The 21,281-nt window shown below is 37.8% G+C and overlaps 1 protein-coding gene and 2 pseudogenes across 2 annotated transcripts; 1 reads left to right on the top strand and 2 right to left on the bottom strand.

The window, feature by feature from the left end:
• The first annotated feature begins 5,519 nt into the window (after positions 1–5,519).
• On the top strand, positions 5,520–7,393 carry NRS/ER (nucleotide-rhamnose synthase/epimerase-reductase). The gene is made up of 2 exons (XM_068462305.2): positions 5,520–6,194; positions 6,760–7,393. The coding sequence occupies exons 1-2, from the start codon at positions 5,748–5,750 to the stop codon at positions 7,210–7,212; spliced, it is 900 nt and encodes a 299-aa protein (XP_068318406.2). The 5' UTR covers positions 5,520–5,747; the 3' UTR covers positions 7,213–7,393.
• Positions 7,394–7,816: 423 nt separating this feature from the next.
• LOC137721936 (subtilisin-like protease SBT4.3) lies at positions 7,817–9,000 on the bottom strand (annotated as a pseudogene).
• Positions 9,001–18,161: 9,161 nt separating this feature from the next.
• LOC137723346 (transcription factor TCP9 pseudogene) lies at positions 18,162–19,650 on the bottom strand (annotated as a pseudogene). Its single transcript, XR_015961529.1, has one exon. The product of XR_015961529.1 is annotated as a transcription factor TCP9 pseudogene (transcript).
• Positions 19,651–21,281: the final 1,631 nt, after the last annotated feature.

Raw genomic sequence — 21,281 nt, 5'->3', positions numbered from 1 at the left:
CTTTTGTTGATTGCTGCGTGGAGGCATTTTATACTCAAGCTGTCAAATCTTAGGCGTTAGTGGGGAAAATGGCATGCACAAATCACTTTCCTGATTTTTTAATTTACAAAGGAAATCGAGCTTAGAATTTATTTTCATCATGGTTCTCGAGTAAATCAATTTTTTTTTAACTCTAAGAGGTTGGTTAAGTGGAAAGCGAGTAAAAGTTTGGAGCTTTCAGCTTAAGTTTGAACTTCCAGGGATATGCATTCTTTAGGTGAGCCACGAGCTCTACTTTGACGAATCGTTGGATCCAAAGGCAAAAAGTACATTACACTTGATGTGGTACTGAGACTGCATAGAGAGGAGGATGATTAGTTTGTAATCAATGTATGATGAAATACTTTATATATATATATATATATATATATATATATATAAAATAAAGTCCTTGCTTAAGTAAAACATTAACAAATTAGGAATGTAGTTGTTATAATCCTGAAATGTTTATTAATATATGTAACGAGTATAGATACATCTCGCTTATGTTTGTCGCTCTTATCGTGTAATCATACATATCGTTTATTTTCATAATGTGATTGAGAATAATGGAGAAGAGAAACAGAGCCGTGAAAATTAGTGAAATCATGAGTAATGGTGGGAGCTGAAAATCGGGTCCTACATGGTTTGCCTTCGTTATCACACGATTCACACTTGAGCTTAGGGGTGGAAAAAATTCCCAAAAATCCCGATCCCAAACCAAAAATTTCCCAAACCGAAATTCCCGAAATTTTTGGGATGTTATCCTGAATCGATCCCAAAATTTCGGTATGGGATTCGGGATTGGCTTCTCAATATTTCGGGAATCCCATACCGAACCGAAAATATATAATGTTAATTATTATATATATGTTTATACATATATATATATATATATATTATTCTTTTATAATTGATGCTAGTAGTTTCTAATTCATGCTCTGCAACTTGGAATGCCCTACACCTTGCATATTTTTCATGTTCTGTTTGATATTCATGTGGATTTTATTATTGCTGCTGCCATGGTTGATGATTTTAGAAGACTTGATTCTTTTGTCTCTCAACATATTGCAAAAAGGGTTTAATTAATTTGAATTTTGACTATGATAAAAACAATCAGTCATGCCAGTGTTCAATTAAATGGTAGTGTGAATGAAATGAAATTCCTAGTTCATGAATGTGTTCTTGAATTATATATTTGAAGAACAATTCATAATTTCATATTTCAATTTGGAATTCCCGATTTGTCCCAAAATCCCGAAAATTGGGATTCCCGAAAATTTGGTTTGGGATTGGTCTTCAAATTCCTATCCCAAAAAATTTTAGTTTGGAATTCGGGATACTAGTTTCGGTATGGTATCCCATACCGAACCACCCCTACTTGAGCTAAAGGTGTGTGTGTTCTTTCTCAAACCACCCACTCTTTTGGACAAAAAGATCCGTATCCTATTTAAGCATCAGACGAGGTATTATTACAGTGTGTTGCAGGTGCATCAACTATCATCCTGCCCTTGTAGCCACAGTCACAACAATCATCGACATTTTATACATTGGTCATCTGTATTAGTTGATACAATTATACATACATACATACATACATATATATATATATATATATCAATATCATAGCTAAAATGATGTGGGATGATTTTGTAATTCGATTACTACTGTTTTTTAAAGTAGTAATACTAAGGGAAGGGGAGTGTTCAAAATTATTACAAAAACTTAAAATAGTAAGGAGTTTCGAACCTGAGACGCGTATGTAGAGCTTAACACTATATCTATATCCACTAAGATATTAGACCAAATGCTACTTACAAACTTGTTATTTGAACTAATTAGGTGAATGTAGAGCTTACTAATATGTTGTTATTCCAGTTAACAAGTTTAAGAGTTCTCTTAAATAAATAAGGGACAGATCTGTGACACCACTTTTTTATGCAATTTTGACACACATTTTTGTGGGCACCACTTTGTAATTTTTTTTAATGATTTGAACCGTCTATCTTTTATATCTTCCCTCAAAGCTCATGTCTACCAAAAATACTCGAATCTAAAATCATATAACCGTTGGATTAATGGTTTAGGGTTTCTTTGTATAATCATATTTGTCTATTTTCTTCACTAGAGGTGAATGTATGATTTTGGATTTGTCAAATATTTTGCAAGGATGATCTATATATGAGGTTCTAAAAGAGAGACGGTTCAGATCATTAAAATATATTACGAAGTGGATCTCACAAAAACGTGTGTAAAAAAAGTGGCGCTACTGATCCGCCCCCAATAAATTATCGATAGATATAAAAGTTAGCATATCTTGATTTCATAAACTATGTTAAATTTTTTGAAATGAGTAGTTTGCATTCTACCAAAATACAATATATATATATATATATATATATATATATATATAGATGAATTTTAGGCTATCTCCAACACAAGGGGCTAAAATCCCATAATTTAGCCCCATATTTTCAACTATTCATCTATATGTATGAGGTTACCCGTTCTTTCCTTCAAGGGGTAGGGACCTATAATTCCCACCCCAACCAATTTATAATCTGTTAAACTTTTGTATTTCATTTGTCTTTTTTTTTTTTTTTTAATTTTTATGGCTTATAGTTTTGGAATTAGTTTTTGTATCTTACCTTAAAAAAACAATTGTTGAGAAAATTGAATTTTTTATGAATTAGTGAAAATTGATAAGATTGTTGGAGGAGTTTTGGAGTTGGATCTAATTTGGATTAATTAAAATTTGAGCCATTGCATTTTTTTATTACCAAGAAAATTAATTAAATTGAATTTGAACTATTGGATTTTTTTTATTACCGTTAAAATTGATTAAATTGGATTTGATGTGCTAGTCCCTGGACAATAGAAAAAGTACTTGTTGTGTGCTCACCCACGCTCGAACTTTCATTTTAGATTTATTTTTTTATTTTTTTTATTTTTTAGTTTCCATCCCCCTATTGGAGTTAGCCTTTAGATTTTATGGAACCTTACTGCATTGGAAGTTTTGGATCTGAGATTTATGCAATGGTTGAGGAATTAGAATAAACAAAGTGAAAGTAAAGAGCAACAAAAATAAAATAAAGGTGAAAGAAGAAAAGATAAAATAAAAGAAAAGGTAAGCAAGGAAGGATATTAATATGGACAAGGATTGTCTGCTCTTTCACTTCCGGTGTCCTCCCGTTCTTCTGTTTGTGTTGTCACGGTTAAGACACGTCAACATTTTATATTACTATTCATTTTTGTCTTATTATCTCTATAAAAAAATAATATAAAATGTTAACGTGACTTAACCATGACCACACAAAACAGAAGAGCACAGGAGGGCACCAGAAATGGAAAGGAAGACAATCCTTGTCCTATTAATATACCTTAATTAATTAGAACATGTAGAGCTGAAGCTTGAACACGTAGAGATGAAGCTATGAGTCGACTCTTTCATGAGAAACTATAAGTCCACTCTCCACTTTAATAAATATTATACTACAGATAATACTTATGCACTCACTTCTCAATAGTGAATACACTATGCACTCACTTTTTAATTTGATTCAACTAAAAAATGTCATGTGTTCTTTATTTTTTAAAGTGAAAAGAAAATATACTAATAACATGTGCATTAGTTTTTTAAACAATAAAACATGTCTTAAAATATCATTAGACAAAACCAAAAGGTGAATACTCACTCGTGAGTATGTAAGCATTATCCTTGTACCACAACTAGCAAGTGGCTTGATTTTCTGAAATTTTTGAATTAAGATATAAACCGTACCATTACACAATCTTTATGCTCATTTTGGCTAAACTCCTAAGACGCTCTCATAAAGAAAAACAAATTCTTTTCGACCGATGGATAATGATTTTGAAATTTTAAATTATCAAACTAAGGTATGAATCGATTTATACAAGTGTTTTTCGTTTGATTTCAATGTTTTTAGAATTTAGGAGTGTATCGCCTGCAAAAAAGAACTTTGGAAGGCCAAGTATGTGTGAGAAACAAAAGAAAGGAAAAAGGGATTTATGCCAATCAAGTGTTTTTCGTTTAGTTTCAAGTTTTTTCTAGAGTTTAGAAGTTTAAGGTCGCAACCATAAGCGATTTTCCATGGACTGTTTAGGCATACTTTTTGTAAGGTAGACATGCAATTTTCCATGGTTGCAACTGTAGAGAAAATTTTTATTGTGACAAGAACATAGGTGGTACATCACGTGTTTTTATATAAAGGGTGGAAAATTGTATTTTTGAAGTTATTAACTTTTTAGCACATATATTCCACTATTGGTATAGTAACACATGATATACCACTGCATGTTCTAGTTACATTGAAAAATCTCTCGCAAGCGTGCGTTTTTTTATCTGCATAATTTGCTTTCCGAGAAAAAGTTTTAATTTTTGTTTTAAATACAATTTCTTAAAAGAGCTCTTATGTGCTGACAAATTCTTGAAAGTTTTACATTGTACAACTACATACGGTCAGCTCGGTAAGTTTAAAAGTTAATGAATTTATGTGGTTTTTATTTTTTAGGTTTTATTGAATTCTTTAAAATTCTTATTGAATATCTTTAAATTTCTTAACTCCTTTAAAATTCTAATAGACCCTTTAATCTCCATAAATTATTGCCACCTTCCCTTAATTACTTTAAACTTACTCTCTTAACGTGATCGGCATTTAGAGTTGAAACTTGTCAACAATGAAAAGGAAGGCACAACAATGCATCAACTAATGAATGACCAAATTGGAAAACTCACTTGGACCAAAAATGAAAAATAGGAAACCAACTTGTCAATGTGCCTACATTTTAAGACAACAATTCTAATTTCCAAATAGGTAAAACTCAATTTAATAACTATCAAACTTTTGTAACCAATATACACAACCATCAAAAAACAAAAAACAAAAACACTCGTACTTTTTTTTTTTTTAGAATAAACGATATTATCTACACTAAGAGGCGAGATAGTGGGCTAAACCTCATAATAGACTAGCAATAATGTGGTTTAAATTCGTCTTTGGCGAAAATCGAACCTAAGATCTCTCACTTACAAGTGAAGAGGAATACCACTAAATCGTAATACTAAGTGGGTAAATGCCCATACTTGAATTCCCATTTACAATATAATTTGACCTAATCATATAAAATTTTAGTGGTAAAACACTTACCTTTAACCTCCTTCCACTCATAAAGTATAACTCACGCTCCCTTTTCTTGGATTAAATGAAAGCTCGATTCTTGCTCTCTTCCAAGTTGCAACAAACAAATTATTAAGCAAAAAAATTGCAAATGATTCTATACACTTACGTTTGTCTTTTTCTTTCATTAATATTCTCTATTTGTTGAATCTAATTGTTAAAAACAAACATAAAATACGTACGAGAAAAATATGGGTAGAAATCACTTGTCAACTCGAAATCTCCACTAATATCAAAAGTGAAAAAAAGAAGTGAAGTCTATGGTAAGGTTCTATAGGGTCTCCCACATCCCAACCCAACTATAATATTCAGGCAAAGAATTAAAGATACACCATCAGTGTCCGATACAGTCGCATTCGACCACCCCGTCTCTCGTGTTCCTTCTTTTTCTATTGCCTATATACACCACCCACACCACTCATTCCATTTCTCACACAATCCCCAGATCCAAATCAAACACTCCTCAGCTCGTTCTCTCTCTCTCTCTCTCTCTCTCTCTCTCTCTCTCTCTGGTCTGTGGTTGTGGCACTGATGGGTTTCCCATCCAATGGCGCCCAGAAGCCGCTCAAGTTCCTGATCTACGGCCGGACGGGCTGGATAGGCGGCCTCCTCGGCAAGCTCTGCGAGGCCCAATCGATCGACTACGACTACGGCTCCGGCCGCCTCGAGAATCGCAGCTCGCTCGAGGCCGACATCGCCAATATTAAGCCCACCCACGTCTTCAACGCCGCCGGCGTCACCGGCCGCCCCAACGTCGACTGGTGCGAATCCCATAAGGTCGAGACCATCCGGACCAACGTGGTCGGCACCCTGACCCTCGCTGACGTATGCAGAGAGCGGGGGTTGGTCCTCATTAACTATGCGACCGGGTGCATTTTCGAGTACGATGCGGGTCACGCGCTCGGATCGGGCGTCGGGTTCAAGGAGGAGGACACCCCCAACTTTATCGGATCTTTCTATTCCAAGACAAAGGCCATGGTGAGTCAATCGCATTTTACCTTTTCACGTTTACCAATTTACGTTTGCATTGTAATTACGTATTTACCCTTGGTAAGATCTCATCTGGGTATCTTAGATCCAAAGATTTTACTGTTGGATCTGTAATGTTGTGAACCTTTTGGATTACAAATGTTGTGTTTTCTAATTGCAACGGTTAAGACAGCAAGCAAGGGTCCAGTAGTAAGGACGGGGCTTCCTGATAAATAAAAAGATGTGGGAGGATCAGATTTGATGCTGCGAGACGGTGAGTCTGTTTGATTGTGGTCAAGAAGAGGACCATGGTGTAATTTCTCGTAGCCTGGATAACTCTGACTTGCCAATAATGCAACTAATTGTTAAAAATATTCGCTTTTGTAACCTTTTACCATCAAAATCGGACTTACTAACTTGTTACATGTAGCATTATCGTTACGAGATATCGTAAAATTTGTAGCAGAATTTTGATGTCATTGACAATTTTTCAGTTTTCAAATGTGTGACTTGATCTATAAGAATGCTTAAAAAGTGGGAGTTACTAATTTTGGTACTTGATGATACTTGAAAGGTGGAAGATCTGCTCAACAATTTCGAGAACGTTTGTACTTTGCGCGTTCGGATGCCGATTTCATCCGACTTATCCAACCCCCGTAACTTCATCACGAAGATCACTCGATACGAGAAGGTAGTGGACATTCCAAACTCCATGACAATCTTGGACGAACTCCTCCCCATTTCCATCGAGATGGCAAAGAGAAACCTCACCGGAATCTACAACTTCACAAACCCCGGAGTGGTCAGCCACAACGAGATCTTGGAGATGTACAAGGAATACATTGACCCCAGCTTCACTTACAAGAACTTTACTCTTGAGGAGCAGGCAAAGGTGATTGTTGCTCCTAGAAGCAACAATGAGCTCGACGCCTTGAAATTGAAGAAAGAATTCCCTGAACTCTTGTCGATCAAGGAATCGCTCATCAAGAACGTTTTCAAGCCAAATCAGAAGACTGCCGCAGCTTAAAAGCTTTTAGGTTTGGATTTTTGGTTGTCATGTTGCTATTAATTGAATTCAGTTTATGTGATCTCCCCATTATACAGCGCCTTCTCCCGGGTGGCATTCACGTCTGCCTTGTTTGTATTGGAATGTTGTCTTTGAAATAACTCGATCAATAAACTAGTTGCAAGTTTGTACCAAGCTCAAACCTTTTTTTCTTCCTTAAGTTATTGATAATGTATTTATCGCATTTGAATTTGACGAGCTCCAGTTTAGTCTTTTGATTCTGTTAATTAGTGTGATCAATGTTGCGACTGAAATAAAGTTTAGTCCTTGATAATTTACTTGTTGGCAGTAAAGTTTGTCGCCTGGAGCTATTTTTGTTATATTTTTTAACTGTGATTTACTGTCCGAGTGTCCCCGGTTGTACTAGCATTGTGTCGAAAGAGTAAGATAGCGCCATATACAACCATAGATATCCTGTTCTGTTTTATTTCAATCTTGTTCAGCAGGTGCAGAGTGAAACGGGTTTTGAGTTGAGTTTACTCCGAAAAGAATTGGCTTACAAAGAAATCATTTGGTGGCAGTACAGAGTGAAACGGGTTTTGAGGTCACTCCGACGGAGTTGCTGCTATGATTTGAAAGGAATTGGTAGTTGGCTGCTGCTGAGGAACCCATTTATGTCGTACAGGGAAGAGCCTTTGAAGCTTGGCGTTTTCTCAGGTATGGATGAGTAAAAAGCAGCACCAGGGAGGATTGTGTATATAACAATTGGGCTTCTCACTACATGGACCCATCAGTCAATACGATTGAACCAGATACGATTGGGTGCTGTGACAGCGGCGGACTACGTACCTTCACGGTGAAGGATTTTTCTTGCCAACTGCGGAAAAATGCAGCGATTATGGTGTTACAGAAATGCTGGAGTCGCGGAACTCAGACCCCACATTGATGATGGAATAGACCGAGTTTCAGGAGCCAACATTGGTGACGGTTTCGGTCAAGACGGCATTAATTGGCTGGCCATCTTCAACTGCAAGGGCCATTGTCACTGGTGATAAGCTTTAATGTGGTGCTGTTGTAACCCTGTTTGCAGTGGAAATGCACATCGTCTGCCTCAGATGGATCAAAGACGAGCCCATGTTTGACTGCTTTCAGAGGGTTGATGTGACCAGACCGGTAAGCAAATTCAAGTTCATTGTGTTTGTTTGGGTCCATGACATGAGCTATTCATTTCATGGGAAAACCAAAAGGTAGTAGTTTAATAGAGAGAGGCACGTTGAAAACACCAGGAACTGGTTAGTTTCCAGAAAAACAAAAACTAGTGTTTATATTATGACTGTTCATACATGTAGTCATTAGGGCAGATTTTATTGCGGCAGCAGACCATTTTGGCTGGGCAGTCTTGACATACGCAGCAGCACCGCTAGCATGAGGACAGGACATGGAAGTCCATGAAATTATGTTATAATCGACACCCCTGGTGTCATTGAAGTCAGTGGATGGCGGTGCCATGGGAGACCAAGCAGCAAGTATATCAGCACCCAGGGCAGTGAGATCAAACTGTACATCATTTATCACAACCAATCAGCATATAACGTGTTCAGAAGCGTAGTTAAAAGCCATTTAAGCAATGACGAAAATGAAAATCATGACATTCATTTGGAATTTTGTCACCTTGGAACATCCAGGTTTATGGTTGGGTCCTCCAGAAGAAAACGATACAACATACGGTGCCATGATGTCCTCCTCTGTCTCAGCAACGAGAATTGTTGCAACTGGATTCTTGAAACAAACAGGTCCGTTTTCTTTCATTAAAATGCATGATGCAGAAAAAGGAATTTTAATTGTGTAAGATTATATATACTTGCTCTGTTGATCTGATATAGTCCAAAACACTGTGTCCTCATGTGGTGATCAGAGTTGCTGGTAAGGAGTAACTGAATGCAGAATCAGTGTAAAATGAATCAGCCATAATTGCACCCGCGCCATCAGCTACCACGATGCCAAAACCAGTCCCGATGGCTTCGCAGAAAACAATCTTTCCCTTCAATTTCCGTTCATACAATAGCTTGATATCACTGAGTTAGCAGTTTGCAGCATCTCCTCCAATAATTAGGGGAAACGACTTCCTAAGAAGGTCGAAATTGTTAACGGAGATTCCCTGCATTACATCATTGAACAATAATGGTACGGTATTAGTACGATGATGACTTGTTATGGTACAGCTAGATATAAAGGGTGCAGATCAGTGTCAAACTCACATTGTAAATTTCTCCATTCCCAAGTATGCTTTCGCAACAAACTCTGTCAATGGTTCTGGTAGTGACCGTCAGAATCCGAGGTGCATAACTGGAAACTGCTTTCGGAAGAGGCCCAGAGTTTCCAGCAGAGGTCAGAAACCAAGCAGCCAGTATTCGAGTGGAAAGTCAGAGCCAAGTGAAGTTGATTCCATCTGCTATTGCATCATCAAATGCTGCAAGGATATCTGGCACTGGCACATCCAGATACCCAGCAAACTTTGTAGACAGCAATCCTAGAATCGGGGACACTGCCTCTGGCAGTTCCGGAAGCTAGCCCAAAGTAACCTGCTGGCACCTCCCTGCCTGCAGCAATCGAAGCAGTGTGGCTTCCATGCCCTTCGGAGTCTCTTGGCTATTCGAAGTCAGTGGTGTCGTAGTTTCCTTCACTATTGTAGAACCGGGCTCCGATGAGTTTACTGTAAGCTCAAATGTTCCATCTCCATTAGTTGCTATTAAGATGAGCCAAAGAAAAGTTGCCTTGGCCATTGGTAACCAACTTAATTAGTTTAAGTTTACAAGTTGATATGTTGGATAGTAAGATCTCCATTGTGTATTTATATAATCACAAACTTGGAAGATTGCAATGTCGTTGCTCGCCGGTCGGACTGCACTGCAAATTCCCTCGTAGAAATCAGTTGCAGGCAGGCCTGTCCTTAATGTTTCTGGTTTTGTAATTGTCTCCATACAAAGGTCTAACATGGTGTTTAATAAGATTGAAATGCCACAAATAATCTTTTTAACTGTGTGTTAAAAAAGGATCCTTTATTTTTTTTTTTTACATGTGGTTCACCTTAACACGCTTCCTCACGTGAAGTTTTATTTAAGCCTAATACATAGACAGTACGCATTGGGTTACGTGAGAACACGTAGATGACCTTGATGTTAATTTTTATTTTCATCAGGCAAATGACTAGAACCCGAAGGTCAAGGCGTGTTCCTTTCTCGGCCGCAGTCACAAGATTAAGAAGTTAGCAGCGCGCTCAACGCAACATTAACACATTTTACTCCCCGGCTGAGCTCGACCGATGAGTTGGCATGCCCCACACACAACCGAATGACATAGTTAGCTCATTAATTACTCGGCATGCATGCCATGTAGGCTTGGTAGTTTTAGGGTCAACACAGGTATACAAACTTATGCCTCTCAAAAACAGTCACACACAAAACTCTATCCCACATCCATCTATTTATACTAATAGATGTCCTAGGTTTACACAAAGTCCCTAGAATATAGGAAACCAAATCCTATACTGAAACCAAATCCCAAACCAACTAGGAAACACAAATCCAAATACCTTGCGTCTAAGATATCCTAATCCTTTTTAGTTTAGGCATGTTGATTTAATGACAAATCCAACAATCTCCACCTTGGCATGAAATCCATAACGAGTCATTAAACAACTTTCGTTGCTCCACCATATTGCAAAATCAAACTTGCTTCAACTGCACCAAATCCAAGCAGTGCTCAAACTTGGCTACATTAACCACCTTTGTCAACAAGTCAACTGGATTATCTTCTATACCACCACTTTTTAGACGAATCTCACATTCAGCTACCACTTCTCTCACAAAATGATATTGTACATCAATGTGCTTGATATTTGGCAAAATAACTGGCACTTTGGCTATCACAATATACATCGAATTTGTGTTGTTCTACACCTAAATCTCCTAACAACCCCAAAGTTCACATTGCTTCTTTGATAGCTTCAGCGATCGTCATGTATTCTGCTTCTATGGTTGATAGTGCCACCGTTGGTTGTAATATTGATCTCTAGCATATAGGACCCTTTGCCATAGTAAACACATACTCAGTTGTCAATCTTCTCTTGTCTAAGTCTCCAGCAAAGTCTAAGTCCACATATCCAACTGAGAACTTATCAATTCCTTCATCACATTTTTCAATCAAATACCTTTGTCCCTCATTCCATGTAAATACCTTAGTATCCACTTAGTAGCATTCCAATGCTCTTTTCTAGGATTATGCATGAATCTACTAATAATTCCAGTTGTGTGTGCTATATCAAGATGAGTACACACCATAGTATACATTAATCCTCCAACCAAATTAGCATATGGAATACCATCCATCTTCGACTTTTCTTCATTAGTTTTGGGACATTGTTGACTGCTCAATTTGAAATGACCACCTAACAAAGTTCCTACAGGCTTAGTGTCTTTTGTTACTCCAAACTTTTGTAACAACTTCTCAAGATATTGCTTTTGAGACAAACACACCAAACATTTTTGTCTATCCCTTGTGATCTCCATTCCCAATATTTTCTTGGCTTCACTAAGATCCTACATTTCAAACTTCCTTCTAATTTGCTCCTTCAAGTTTTCTATCTCTAAAATATTGCTTGAGGCTATAAGTATGTCGTCCACATAGATTAACAAGTACACGAACGAACCATCTTTCAACTTTTTGTGATAAACACGATGATCATAGTGACTTCTTGTATAGTCTTGACCCTTCATAAACTTGTCCAATCTTCAATACCACTACATGGGCGACTGATTCTAATCATAAAGAGATTTTCTAAGCTTACAAACCAATCTTTCTTTGCCCTTCACTTGATACCAATGATTCTTCATCCAAATTACCGTGAAGGAATGCAGTCTTCATGTCTAGTTGTACCAATTCAAGGTTAAATTGTGCAACTATGGCAAAAAATCTCATTGTAATCTATTCCCTCATTCTGAGCATATCCTTTAGCTACTAGCCTAGCTTTAAATCTTACCAAGTTCTTGTCATCCACTCCATCCTTCTTTACATAAACCCATTTGCAACCAATTGCTTTCCTTCCTCTAGGCAGCTCCACTAGTTCCAAGTCTTAATCTTGTGAAGGGAGAGCATTTCATCGTCTATTGAATCATTCCATTTACTCTGTTCTTCACTGTTTACTGCTTTTTCAAAATTAGTGGGAATTTCAGCCTCAATTACTGGCAATACGTATACCATGCAGGCCATGCAATCTTTATATCTCGCAAGTAGGGATATATCCTCTTTTTCCCTTCCTTTTCGCTATGCAATCATCTTGTATCTTTAGTTCTTCTGATGATGTTTCTTCTTCGTGATCACTCTCTTCAAGTTCAAGTTGATCATCTTGTCTTTCTTCTTGTACAGTTTCCTTACTTGGCTATGAATTCACAATTACTTGTTCCTTAAGCTACACTATGTGAACATCTTCGTTCAGTTTCATGTGACTTTCATCGAATGTCACATCTTTACTTACTATAATCTTGTTCAACCCGGGACACCAAAGTCTGAAGCCTTTCACACGACTATTGAATCTCATCAAGACAGCTTTCTTGGCTCATCGATCCAGTTTGTTTTCCTTCACATGAAAGTAGGCATTGTATCCAAACACTCATAGCTTATCGTAGTCATAAGCTGGTTCTTCAGACCACATTTCAATGGGTGTTCTACCCTCCAATGTTGTTGACAGTAGTCGATTAAGCATATAACATGCATAGCTCAAAAATCTCTTTCGCAGCTTAGCTTGAGATAACATGCAACAATCTTTCTCGAGCAAAGTCCTATTTAGTCTTTTTGCAATCCCATTATGCCATGGAGTATGTCTAACACTGAAATGTCGACTAATCCCTTGCTTTTTACACACTTTGAAGAAATGATTAGATGTATATTCCCCTTCATTGTCACTTCTCAATATCTTAATCTTCTTTCCAGTCTTGGTCTCCACCATGTTCTTCCATTCCAGGAAGATGTCAAGAACATTGTCCTTTCCTTTCATCATATATATCCATGATCTGCAAGAGTAGTCATCAATAAAAGATACAAACCATCTGTTTCCAACTAAAGAAGCATTCTTTGCAAGCCCCCAAACATTAGAGTGAACATAGTAAAAAATCCCTTTCGTTTGATTAATAGCTGAGCCAAATTTCACCTTTGTTTGTTTGCCAAGAACGCAATGCTCACAGAACTCTATCTTTCTAATTTTTGCTCCTTTTAAACACCCTTGCTTGATCAATCCTTGCAATATTTTTTTCTCCTACATGTCCCAACCTCATGTGCCAAAATACAGACAAGTCACTTTTATCACTTTACACTTCATCAGCTACCATAGCCACTCCATTTTCCAAAGTCTTTCCTTGTAGCATATAAAGTAAGCCATTCCGAGGCCCTTTCATTATAACAAGTGCTCCTTTAGCAACTTTGAGCACGTTGTTATCGAAGTAAAACTTGTAGCCTTATGACTCGAGAGTGCCTAGTGAGATTAAATTTTTCTTCAGATTTGGGACGTACCTTACACAGTGTAATTCTCAAATCACACCATCATGATGCTTGACCCTGATGCTTCCAATTTCTTAAGTTGTACATGAGTTATCATATCCCATATACACAGTTCTATTCATACCCTTGAAGCTTGAAAATCAATGCCTTTAAGAAGTCATGTGATGGGTACAATCTGTGTCGAGCACCCACTCTTCCATATAATCCACAATGCTCGATGCAGTTAGGGCATAGACAAATTCCTCATCCTCGACTTCAACCATATTTGCTTTTGAGTCATCCTTTTTCTTTCTATTCTTTTCTTTGATTTCAGGACAGTCTTTCTTCCAGTGTCTTTTTTCATGACAAAAAGCACACTCATCTTTGTCCAAGAACTTCTTATTCTTTAAGACTCATCTAGTACAATACCTACTATTTTTTCTGTACGGACCTTTCATTTCTTTTGATCTTCCTCTCACTATCACAACTTTAGAGTTATTCTTTTCTTTCCTGTCAAGGTGTCTCACCTCATGATTCATAAGAGCACTTGAGATTTCATCATACTTAATTGTCTCCCTGCCATAAATCCAAGTAGTCACGACAGGCTCATAGGATTTAGGCAATGAGTTCATCAGGATCAAGGCCTTGTCTTCATCTTTGATTATCTCTTCAAGATTTGCCAGTTCAGCTATAAGCTTGTTAAACTCTTCTAGATGGCCAATCATCTTCGTGCCTTCTTTGTACTGGAACCTAAACAACTTCCTCTTGAGATGCAGTCGATTCTCTACACTCTTCTTCATATATTTTGTCTCCAATGCAGCCCACAATTCCTTCGCAGAGGTTATGTTCATCACACCATACTTTTGTTGCTTTCCCAAGCATAGCCGAATTGTAGAACATGCATTAGCATTCAATCTTTCCCATTCTTCTTTTTTCATCGAAAACGGCATGTCTCCTAACACAACAAGCAAACCTTGTTGTATCAGGACATCTCGAACCTCACATTGTCACATAGCAAAGTTGTTCCTTCCATCGAATTTCTCAATTTCAAACCTAGCACTCTAAACCGTCGTCTTGGTTCCACTAGTGCCAAACTTTTCTTCAACATCATCACTACTGGTGGAATCACCAGTCTTCGTCATTACTTGATAGTCCCAACCCACGTAAGAACCTGGCTCTTAATATCACTTGTTATAAACTTAACCAAAAACCAATCAAGCAATAAATAAAACACAACGATTTCAGAGTTCCTCCAATATAGGAGTACCTCTCTAACAACGGAAGCTTTATCGATTATCAACAAATACAAGAGAACTCACAAACACAAAGTGTTCTCAAGTATATAAACTTATGCCTCTAAAAAACTCTCACACACAAAACTCTATCCCTTATCCATCTATTTACACTAATAGATGTCCTAGGTTTACACAAAGTCCCTAGAATATAAGAAACCAAACCTATACTTAAACCAAATCCCAAACCAACTAGGAAACACAAATCCAAATATCTTGCGTCCTAGATATCCTAATCCTTTTTAGTTTAGGCAAGTTGATTTAATGCCAAATCGAACAAAAGTAACTGTATAGAATATGTTTCTTAACAATGTGTATTGAAATTGTTCAAAAAATAAAAACAAAAACAATTTGTATTGAAAATAGTGAAGACTAACTTGGGTATCGAGTATAAAAGACCACCATGCATGCAGTCTTTAGAGCATCTCGAAGGGAGTTCTTATATAGGGACAACCACCATATAAAGTGAATATAAATCAAATATAGGGACAAAATGAATCTCTAATTGGTCAGAAAGTAAATCCTTAAAGTATATGAACTCATTGAATACTTAGTGTATGAACCCACATATAAGGACTGTATAGGTATTGAAATGGTAAACCTCTTGGACAATTAAAGTGGTAAAGATGGCCCACCAAATTAAATGCTGCTGTGCAGCATGAACTCCAAACGGAATTTTGCAAGAAGAAAGGAAATTTTGGACCTTTTGGGTGGAATATCATTTTTACTCAAAAACCTATTTAGGTTAAAAGTATATAATCTATGGTTTAGAAAATATTTTAAATGTCTACAGTAGAAAATTAAATAACTATTAATCTAAGCTGAAACATAAAATTATTTATTTACTTAAATTAAATTATTTAAACTAAGTATTAAGTTAATGTTTTGTTCATTAGGTACAAAATTAATGTATTTCCTTTAATTAATAGTAAGCTAATGTCATCTTTCCATGTCTCCAATTATTCCTTATATTTTCACCATTGTCCTGGTTTAATTAAAAGAAAAAAGAACGAACCACATATTACAATATATGAACTCTAGTTTTTTTTTTTTTTTTAATTTTATTATTATGTGCCCAACTTCGTACCTAATCAATTTGCAAGGGCATAATCTAATAATGAAGCAATTTGAGGGCATAATTTAATAAAGCTAGGTCGGTATCCTATATATCAAAGGCATCTCTATCGATATGGAGTTCAGTTTCATACCTTGGGTTGGATAATGAAACAAGAATTCCTAGGAGATGAACTAATTAAGGCCTCCTCTAATTCCTCATGTGAATTAATTATCTTCGATCATAAAAGTTAAATAAGACTTGTAACTTAGCCAATGTTTTGGTGAGTAAAATTGTAACACTTTTTTTTTATTCCTTTCTTCTTGGGCCGGTCAAACTGCCGACCCCGTGGACCTCATGTGAAACACAAAGCCACCAGGCCACAAAGAGACTGTAAAATTGTGACACAAACTGGATTGACTACAAACCCAAAATAAAGGAAATATGATGGGTTACATAACCCAAGGGTTATGTAACCCATCTCTATCAATTCAATCATATTTCTAAGACTCAATCTCATCTAATCCACCAAATGAACCCTTAGAGGTATCACAACGTCTCAGTGACAGGTTATACGTCATGACGCCCTTATTTGGAAAGAAATCGCTCCTACATGAGTGCCACGATTAGTAAAACATGTAATGTATGAGAGGAATTATCCTTTTTTTTGTTTTTTATTTTCAGAAATGGTATTAAATTGAACAAAATCAAAATAAAATCAAGAATCGCAGTTGAATGAAACTTTGTAGCAGCCTTAAAAATAGTATGCAAAAATCACTCCCCTTCATTTTTCTCTGTGAACTCAAGATTAAAATTATCAACATGATCTGGTCATCATCCATCATAGAGTATAGAAAACTACATGCACAAGTTCACATATGACATCATGGACACAATATGCTACGTTAGTTATTCTCACGCATGAAAGTCCTTTTCCTAATAGATAAATGCTATGTTCAGTTGCTAAGTGCTTCGGTGACTCTAATGGTTCGTTTAAAAGCGTTTTTAAGGTGACTGAAATTATTTTTTGAGAAAATAGTTTTGGTTTTCAAAAATACTTGAAGTACTTCCTGGAAGAAGCACCAGTTATGTGCTTGTTACAGAAAACACTTTAAGTGTTTTTCTATAATTCACTTGCACTTTTACTAAAGATTGATTCAAATAGCATTTTCCCCGAAAACGCTTTTAATCTTTTTCTCCAAAAACGTTTTCAACATTTTCAAAAGTACATTCAAACAAGTTCTAAATTGTTGATGTAAGCAGCATTTACAATCACTCATCGATCATGACTATATAGTGAACATGGATTTGTAGATCAACGGTTCATAATCATTCATCAATCAGAAGATATCAAAACAAATAAAATATTAGAGATGGGCCACCAGACATATGAGCCGTCCATAGTAGGACGGAAGGGCCCCATACAAATGTGGTTGACGAAAGGAGGTGAAGGCGAGTGGACCCCAATCTGTGTGCCCTCCCCATCTCGATCGGAGCAACCAACCCAACTTGGAAGAGTGCAAATGTGGGCCCAGTAAACATATAATCCTCCAAGTGTAACGAATGGACCCCGCCAACCACACCCCCACCACATCCCTCGGCGCACGCGACCTCCTCGCCCAACCATTGATGTTTGACAACTTCAACGATGGCCCACCATCCACGGGGATCACATCTCTCTCGTTGATGCTCCTTCATTATCAACGCCCTCACAAGGAGCGTGTTTCACACATCCCAACAGCGATAACAATGCAACGTAACCATTGTTTAAAATACCAGTAGTGTTGAAAACATCGATATGTAAATTTGTAAAAATATCTACATATATATTGAATATTATTATCGATATCGGTTTTTTCAATGAAAATAATAGAAAACTAAAATGAAATTTTAGCACATGTGCGTACGGTCGTCCCGCAAAAAAATGGTTGTCCAAAAGGCAAAAACACAGAGAGTTAGTCCCACCTCCGCCTCTGCAACTCCTTAACTCCAACCCATCGCGGCATTAATTTGCGTCGACAATTATTTTTGCATGCATTTTTTAAAATTTGTTTGAGAAAATAATATCGCTAAATCGAAATTAAACCACAAAATAAAAACACAAATCATTCACATCTGAATTTTCGGAACAAAAACTAACTAAATCACTCAATCGGACGTGAACCGGTTTCGGTTCAATTTCACTGGGTCTGTTGTTGATGTGCCGGTCCAACAGGTTGATCCATGAACTTCAACTCCTGCTTATCGTAAATTTCCAGAGAAAAATCCCTCAGCATCTGAGTCTTGGTCGTCGCGCCGCTTCCGCTGCCGTTACTGTTGTTGCTCGAGGAGCTCACGCTCGGCGGCGCCATTGTCGTTGACGACCTCTTCGCTGCCCTCGCTCCCACCGTGCTCGTACTCGCCGCCGAGTTCGACAGCGCTGGAGACGGAGCCCGAACCTCCACTCCTCCTGCTCCTCCTCCGCTGTTCACCACGAAACTCGATATGGGCCGGGCTCCTCCCACCATGTTAAAAACCGGCGTCATCGTCGGAGATAGGGCCCATATCTGCGGTTGTGGACCAGAAGGTCCCGCCCCCGACCCCACCGGGCCCATCCAGAACGCATTTGCCGGAACGATCAACCCGGCGCCGCCCACTGCCCACACCGGAACAAGACCTTGTGGAGCGGTGGGACTTACCGGAGCAAGGCCCGACGACTGCGACACGGCGTCCTTTCTCACGTCCATGAATTCGGAATTGGAGGGGCGTTTTCGCTTCTTGGCTGCGGAGGTTGGCGAGGAGTTATCCTCGACCGACGTGGATGAGGTGGTGGGTATCTTGAGTGTCCCGCCGACGGAGACGGCGATGGCGGGAACGGTCCCGGTGCCTGTGGCTTCAATGATGGCTTGCTCGGCGTGTTCGAGCAGCCAACGGACGGTTTCTCCATCGGACTTGTGGCCGAGTTCCCGTGTCAGCTGGAAGATCCTGGCAGCGCAGGTAGCGGGTATTCTGATCCGCCGGCCGCGGCCCTCAACTTTCGTATGGCGGTCCTTGGTGGAGGATCGTCGGGTCGGGGCAGAGACGGGTAGCTGTACGGACATGGGCATGGGCATTTGCATCGTGTCCGGGAGCATTCCGATGGGGTGACCCTGCGGCGGTTGTTGTGGGTCGGAGTCAATGGGCTCCTCCTTCAGTGAATGGAACTCCGTCGTTTCTTCGTAGTTGGGTTGCATCGAAACGACACCCTCTCCGTTGGTATGGTCGTTGTCTCCCGGGTCTCCGGTGCTGGTGCTGAGATCAGAGGCACCTCCGTCGTCGTCCTGATCCTCCAAATACGACGTCATTCTTGCAAACTGAATCAGAAGAAACGGAAAATATTTGTATCGAAGGAAACTTTGAGAGAGAATTGGAGTGTTTGGTTGCCGAGAAACTGCGAGAAAATGATAAGGGTTTTGATCAGTTTCTTTTTCTCCCGTTCTATATTATCCAATATCCAAACACGCGAAGAAGGAAGAATGGGATCGAACTGTAAAATATAGAAATATAACGGAAAGAGAAGAAATCAAAAGAATGGAGGCCCCCCACCCCACACGCATCACTGCCCCACTATTTTTTATTTTTTATATCTGCAAATTTCACAAAGACGATGCGAGATTTTTCAGTGGGATTAGAAAATGAAATCGTACATTATGTATCATTATACTAATAATGTGACGTGTGTTAAAAAGTTAATAACTTAAAAAAATAAAAATTTTGATAACTTGCATAAAAACACATGGTGTACCTCCGTGTTCCAGTCACAATAAAAAATTTCTCCACTATCATATAGTGTTTATTGTTCATTAATATACCGTCACGGATTTGGATCTCATCAGACTTCTTTTTGTAAGGATTTTAAGATCACTCACATCCTATTTATCGTTCGTGCATCGTGCAGTCGTAAATTATTTTATATTTTTTATTTAAAATTAAATATAAACAATACCTAATGAAAAATGACCTTACGATGTACGATGTATAATGAACGGATAGTATGTGAAGATCTCTAGAATCCTCACATAGAGAATCCTAAAAGGATCCTCATCCCATTGTCATATGAAATTTTTTTTCTACATAATAATCTATTATTAGATCGGAACGGTAATAATATATTATTAGATCTGAGCATTACCGTTGTATATAAGTTGTTATTCCAATTGGTAATGCAATGAAGATTAAATTTGAAGACTAAATTTACAAATTAAATGATATGTTACGAATATAAATAAGCACAGTTATCAACATTTAAATAACAAATCAATCATAAACTTACGTATAATTTAATTTATAAAATTTAATCGGTAAATTTAATCTTCCTAACGTTAACCTATTCTAATAAAAGGTGCTCCAGTGGGGCGGCACAGAACGAATTGGAAAGGCTGAGGTGGAGTCGTTCGGAAAGGTCTGGAAAATTGCTTTTCTGCATTTGAATGGATTTTTCACCGGTGTTGGTTGGCACTTGGCAATTTGGCATCGCCTATCTACTACTGCTCGCACGATGTGGTCCATCGCCCCTACCAAAATCCTAAAGGCCTTCCTACCTTTTTCAAATTTTCCTTTTTAGCCAAACCCAACGTATTAGCGTGACCATTAATGGTAAAATTTACTTACCAATGTCGGAAAAAAAAGATACTTTTCAATTGTGGTACCGTATCATGTTACGATTAACTAACGACTCACATTACGTGTCAGATGCTGTAACTACTCTCTATCAATGAAGAAGAAAAAAATCCAAATCAGAGTATTTAACAACACAAAGAGAAATATTATTAAATCAAAAAATGATTGATAAGTGTAACGTCACTCCGATTTAAGTGACCGAGAAGAGCATGTAGATTGGAGGGTATTCTAATTTAGTTCTTTGTTGATTTAGGTGATAGAATAATAGTATGTTTGTTAGACCAATTCTTTGGCGATTACGTGTGGTCAAATGAGATGAAGCCAAAAGAGGGGTTGGATTATGTAGTTTCTGTTACACAAATCTGTTTGAGTGACTATGTTGACTTGCCGGCAAAGGGTCAAGTTTATGAGCTCCCCTCATAACTATAACCACCAAACCTCATTACGAGGACTTTCATGTCACCAGTTGTATATCATTTTTAATCTCAATTTCTTTTCACATTTGAATATCTCATATAAAAACAGAAGAAAAAGAAACGGTATACGTTGTTGTAAGTGATTTTCTTTCGATTATT

Source organism: Pyrus communis, chromosome 4 (genome assembly GCF_041283825.1).
Source record: "Pyrus communis isolate YQ-2024b chromosome 4, ASM4128382v1, whole genome shotgun sequence".
NCBI classification, from domain to species: domain Eukaryota; kingdom Viridiplantae; phylum Streptophyta; class Magnoliopsida; order Rosales; family Rosaceae; genus Pyrus; species Pyrus communis.
This window is presented reverse-complemented; position numbering and strand designations above follow the sequence as displayed.

Bases quoted from the DNA above. Each gene is read 5' to 3' on its own strand.
- NRS/ER (XM_068462305.2), top strand. From the start codon at position 5,748: ATGGGTTTCCCATCCAATGGCGCCCAGAAGCCGCTCAAGTTCCTGATC. The intron at 6,195-6,759 runs GTGAGTCAATCG...GATACTTGAAAG, and splicing joins ATTCCAAGACAAAGGCCATG to GTGGAAGATCTGCTCAACAA.